Genomic DNA, 5759 nt, shown 5'->3' on the forward strand with positions numbered 1-5759 from the left:
AAAAACTGGTTTGAAATTAAAATACTATAAGTAAGTACAGTATAATGCATATATTATAAATATATGTTAATATCAGTTATAATACATTTTTTTTTATTATTTTGCAAAAAACTTTTATCACAAAAATGTATTTGGTGAATCTCGTGCTAGTTAGACGGTCAAGGGACATCTGGGGTCAAGAGTTTGTTTATTTTTTTACACAAATAAAACACACTCAGGCTCCAACATTAGACACTGGACCCTCTCTGTAGTCCAGTTTAAACCCGCTGGGCCAGTTTGCGCTTTTTGATCCTGAAAAATAAGCGCAGCGAAGGACTTTGATTATGGAGGTGATGTCGTCCGTTCTGGTGTGGATGTTTCCGGCTCCCCCGCTGGCCCGCAGAGCGCTGCTGACTGATTAGTTCTTCACAGAAAAACAGAGAATTTAGAGTAAAAACGGCGTTTTCGTCCTGTTCGGACTGAGCGGTTCATTGATCGACCCGTCTGGAGTGAAGGCGGCTCTGCTCAGGTCAGTGTCACAGAGCGCGTTTCCAGCGTTTTGTGGAGAATCCTCTCCTGTAGCGGCGAGCTAACGCGTTAGCCACAGTGGGCTAAGAGTTCTTCTTATTCCAGTTTTCCGTTCCGCCTTAAATGATGCAGCATTCCGGCTCCTGCACGGATAAAGCGGGGTTTATCAGTTTACCTAGATCATTTAAAGAACCCACGTTCTTTATATTTCTGTGTATGTCTTATATTTTCCGCTTAAAACGCGAGTTTGTGGGGTTTTTATGTTAAAAAACAATCATAATTCATTTAAATGATTGTTTACCAGCCTCTCTTTATCCTTTACAGTCAAACGGGCTGCCTTTAAAGGGGAATTCCACCAATTTTTCAAAATCAAGGACTCAGAATGTCCTTGAGTCGTTAAGTAAGTCGGTTCAGAGTGGTTTGGTGTGAATGGCTCAGATGTCTTTACAGTGGTGGTGATAGGAACCAGGTGGTGAGTGACTACAACACAAATATAGACGTTTTATTTACTGTCCAGAACCACCAGAGAACCTAAACATGTCTTCTGGGCTTTTATATGGAATAATGATGGTAAAATATTGATAAATCTAAAAAAAAAACAAAAGGTTTCTTTTGGGGACTATTTTGCCTCACAACACTTTGCATATATCCCTCCAAAATAAAAGGATTTTAGGTCAAAATCTCACAACTATCATAAAGCGGTGAATTCATAATCATTTCATGTAGTAACTTTCTGTGAGGGAGCTTTTAGAGGTGGATGTCTGGTTCCTATCACCACCACTGTGAACAGTTCTGACTCGGTAAGTTTCTCTAGAACAGAGCGTTTCACACCAAACCACTGTGAACGACTCTGTTTACATCTTAACTATTTAATTGTGTGGAATTGTTTGTAGGTTAGATGTTTTATAAGATAAGTCTTTAAAATATATTTTGTATTTGAGCTGAATCAAACTGTCTGTATCTGAACCTGAAAATATGTGTATTGTTAGCTGGGCAGGTGGTTAAAATATTACAGAGTGATCTGGTGTGTTCGCGCAAATCCCACCTATAATAGCTAACATGGCCTCTTTTACAGCCGTCATAAACATGTCCGTTTTAATCTCATCCCGTTCTCGTGTTTCAGACTTGCTGCCAAACCTGCGGCGCCTTCAAAACACTGCTCTTAGCATTCTGCGCGTTTGTTCCTACACAGCTGTGCGTGAGTGAGCACTGGCCAAGAAAATAATGTCCTGTGGTTGAAGATGGGCGGCAGCGGCTCCAAAGTTAAAGGTTATTGGCCCTTTTCTGGCTCAGGCGGCGGAGATGAACCTACCAAAGAGGGCAAAGAGCAGACCCTGGCCAGGGTCCGGAGCTTCCGAAACGGGACGCCCTTCGTGTTTACCAGGAGGAGGTAGGATTAAATATAGCTCCGTCAACACAGACGTGTCTGCTGATGGGGGAGGATTGGATGTCAGTCTGATTAAGCAAGACTTTCATAGAGGCTTTAGGGAACAGCAAGTAAACAAAATTCAGTTACACTTTAGTGTTGCAGTACATCTCTCTGTGTGAAGTTTTTAAGGGCTTTTTCCTTCCATATATTCCTTCCATGTAGAAGCATAAACCCATCATATGTTCTCCAAACTTGTCTGTCTTCAAATTGATAAAAATGTTTTAAATTAAAGTGAGTATCACACAGATTTTATAAGAAAGCACTGGAAAGTCCAAATTTGCTTGTGAATAATAGCATGAAAAGTCAGGTTCATTTCTACAGCACATTTAAAAACAGCTGAAGCTGCTCCCGAGTTCCCCGATTCACAGATACTGTGTCTGCGTGACGTGAGCGACTCGAAAAGTCTTGCTTTTCATTTCGACGCCCATGTTAGCTAGTCAGCACTTTCACACAGGCTGCGCGTCCCAGACGCCGCACTGAAGCTCGCGTCATGCAGCAGAATACACTAAAATAAGCCATGAAAATAAATGAAAATTAAACTGAAAACCATAGACAAACTTAAAAATAAATTATTTTTTTTTAATTTGATTTAGTTCATGACAAAATACTAGTTAAATATTCTGTGCTTCTACTAAGCTTGAAACTTTTGCCTAATCACAAGTCAGAATGCTGTTGAGGATAAACAAACATACTGTGCAGTTTCATAAATTATATTTTTATTGAGCAGAGAGGCTGAAGTGACCGTTTATCCGTTTGGAAAAATTAATGTCTGTATAACTTTCTTGCTGCTCCGCTCCACAGCACAAACACTGTGTGTATGAAAGGCTAACGTGTTTGAGCTGTAGCGCTCGCACCGCTGCGTCACTCACACCATGCAGAGGTAGGATGTGTGAATGAGGCCTAAGCGTTGGCTCTGTCATCAGGAGATCATGAGTTCGATCCCTGGTGATGCTACAGCCGTCCGTGGTCGGGAGTCCAAGAGAGCACAATTGTCCTTGCTCTTTCTCTGGGAGGGCAGGATGCCCCCCCCCCATCACTCCGCGCAGTGCTAGCTAGCACAGGTGTCTGTTAGCTGATGTAACAGAGCTGGCGGTTAGTGTTCTCCTCCGAACGCTCAGCTGTCCGGTGACGTTGCGTTAGCGGCAGTTTGAAAAGATGCGGTGGAGCTTCACAGGACTCGGAGGAAGCCTGTGCCAGCTTTCGCCCTCCTTGCGCTGGTGGTATCGTGTGATTGGGGGAGACCTAACTAGTGGGTGGAATTGGATACGACCAAACTGGGGGGAAAAACAGCCAAAGCTGACCAAAGTGCTGTACAGCTAATAAAAGTAAAAATAAAAACACTTATTAACAAAACAGAAACAAAAATTGAAAAATGAAAATGACATTTATGAATGAAGTTGACATTTAATCAAAAAAACTCATAGTATGGTTAGATCTTTAACCAAGAAGAGCACTTTAGACCAGTCAGAACAAGTTCTGTTGCATATTCCTCATCATACACAGTTCACCTTTGGGGCATGAGTGAGTTAATGGTTGATTTAAGATGATTCCTGTGTAGAACATCTAGATCAGGAGTGCCCAGTCCTGATCTTGGAGAGTTACCGTCCTGGAGAGTTCAGATCTAGCATACTTGGCTGTATATAGAGGTCCCTGAAGGCCTTAACTACCCGGATGGGGTGTGTTAGATCATTGGTTCCCAACCCTGGTCTTAGAAGCTCCGGAAAAGCTCCATGGTGGTCAGAACGGTCCAGAAGGCTGGCAACATGGAAAGACCATGTTGTGATTATGTTGCTGCACATTCTGATTGTGATATTCCTTCACATCGGTGCTTCTGTGTGTCTGTGCACGATTAGCTCCATGTACTTCGATGAAGATGGCGACCTGGCTCACGAGTTCTACGAGGAGACGGTGGTGACGAAGAACGGCCGGAAGAAAGCGAAGTTGAAAAGGATCCAGAAGAACCTCATACCTCAGGTGTGTCTCTCTCCCGCCATACGTTTCCTTCACTCATCATATATAAACCCTTATCTCTTAGCAGTGGTTCATAAACCGTTGGTAACAGATGAAACTCAACTTTCTCTAATCAGTCTATTCACGATTATCTGATTAATTCGTTTAACTTGTTGAACTAATTTGTCCACATGGATCGAATGTCCTATATGGAGCCTCGTTCAAAAAGCAGTCTTGACTAAAAACACTCCTTATAACTTCAGTGTGAGTGGGCGGGGCTGAACTACTGTAGGCTAAATAGATAGATATATATAAAATTTTTTATTTATTATTATTTAATTTTTTTACATGTTTATTTGAATAATGCAAGAAAATTATTCTTTTCTCATGATATAGGCCCTTTAATTAAAATGTTCATTAACACTGTGTTCTCTCTCTCTCTCTCTCTCTCTCTCTCTCTCTCTCTCTCTGTAGGGAATCATAAAGCTGGATCACCCCTGCCTCCATGTAGATTTCCCGGTTATCATATGCGAGGTTTGATGAAGGAGAACAGTCCCAGATCGTGCGCACACTGTGACGACTCCGTCCCCCCCTCCTCCTCCTCCTGTGTGCCAGATCCTGGATTTTCTCTCTGTGTAGCGCCCCCAAGAGGCCGCTCTGTCTCACTGCATGCTTGTGGACTCGCAGCGGGCAGGCTGGGGAGACAGTGACCGCGTGTGATTTGGGAAAGACGATGATCTTACTCTGATCTATCTCCAGAACCGATCTGTGAGTGAGAGTATTCGGACTGTGCTCTAGAGCCTGTGTGGGTGTTCATTGATCACCGATGTGGGGCGACGCTTTAGTACCTCGTCCTCTGTGTTCTGTCACAATGTTATAGCTGTAGATCGTTTAGATGCAGAATGTGTGAATGGACTGTTCTTTTCTTTTGAGCCTCGCTGTTCTAGAGCTGATTTACATCATCACGCCATTCTAGATCAGTTTGACAGTTCCAGAATGCCACAAAATGGTTTTTTATTGCTTCTAGAAGTCCTTAAAATGTGTTCTACACTCTTAAAAAGTAAAGGTTCCTACTTTGATGTATGCTTCTAGAACCTAAGCTTTTAAAAAGGTTCTTCACACTTGAACATCTCACCAAAATTATTCTTAAAAAGGTTCTTCAGGGTACCGAAAGTGGCTCTTTGATTGCACAGCTCCATGACACCTTTATTTTTAGGAGTGTAGAACCGTTCTAGAACACTATAGTTGATGTAGCAAGAACCCAAAGCTTCACAGCACAGATTATAAGCCCTGGCTGTAGAAAACTTGGACATATTTATAAAATAAAAGACAGTAACTGATGGATTGTCCTCGTTTCCGCATGTTCTTGTAATTCTTTTTTTTTTTTTTTAAATAACCAGCCTGAAGGAGACGGTGGCTGTGTACTATGCTGTGATTGGATATCTTCTGTATTATGTTAATCCAACTGATGCTCTTTGATTGGTTAGCAGTGTAGAGCATCGCTCACTGTGACCCGCCCTGCGTCCACTGCTGAGGCGAGTTTAATTTCACTGTTAATTTGTTACACATTGGTACAGTTGGGTTGCTTTTGTTTGTTTTTTTTTGTTTGTTTTTTTAAATAACACATTCAAATGCATATAATTGTGTTTGCTCGTTTGTTTGTTGCCAGAAATGCTTTGAAAGACCAGTCAATCTTGTCCAGTGTGAGGCGGCAATGAGTGAGTTTACATGCATGTAATAATCCGATAACTGCAGAAAATCTGATTTTGTCAGTAATCTGTTCAACGTCTTTACATGCACTTAATGGTAATCAGATAATGGGGAAACTCCAGGTCTACATGAGTCAGACAGTAATCAGATTTCTGCTTTACAA

At 41.9% G+C, this 5759-nt stretch overlaps 1 protein-coding gene across 4 annotated transcripts; it reads left to right on the plus strand.

The window, feature by feature from the left end:
* The first annotated feature begins 298 nt into the window (after positions 1-298).
* Positions 299-5522, plus strand: tusc2b (tumor suppressor 2, mitochondrial calcium regulator b). Of its 4 annotated transcripts, none has more exons than XM_036559812.1 (4): positions 299-508; positions 1700-1897; positions 3790-3910; positions 4361-5522. In XM_036559812.1, exons 2-4 carry the CDS (start codon positions 1749-1751, stop codon positions 4424-4426), a joined length of 336 nt encoding a protein of 111 aa, XP_036415705.1. In that variant the 5' UTR covers positions 299-508; positions 1700-1748; the 3' UTR covers positions 4427-5522. The 4 variants fall into 4 exon arrangements, with proteins under 4 accessions (XP_036415705.1, XP_036415702.1, XP_036415703.1 ...); XM_036559809.1 differs by having other exon boundaries at positions 324-508; positions 1631-1897; XM_036559810.1 differs by lacking the exon at positions 299-508 and adding an exon at positions 620-721 and having other exon boundaries at positions 1631-1897.
* Positions 5523-5759: the final 237 nt, after the last annotated feature.

This window comes from Colossoma macropomum, unplaced genomic scaffold (assembly GCF_904425465.1).
Source record: "Colossoma macropomum unplaced genomic scaffold, Colossoma_macropomum, whole genome shotgun sequence".
Taxonomy (NCBI): Eukaryota; Metazoa; Chordata; class Actinopteri; order Characiformes; family Serrasalmidae; genus Colossoma; species Colossoma macropomum.

Coding starts and splice junctions, on each gene's coding strand:
- tusc2b (XM_036559812.1), top strand. CDS start 1,749: ATGGGCGGCAGCGGCTCCAAAGTTAAAGGTTATTGGCCCTTTTCTGGC. Junction 1,898..3,789: donor TTCGTGTTTACCAGGAGGAG/GTAGGATTAAAT, acceptor GTGCACGATTAG/CTCCATGTACTTCGATGAAG. Junction 3,911..4,360: donor AGAAGAACCTCATACCTCAG/GTGTGTCTCTCT, acceptor CTCTCTCTGTAG/GGAATCATAAAGCTGGATCA.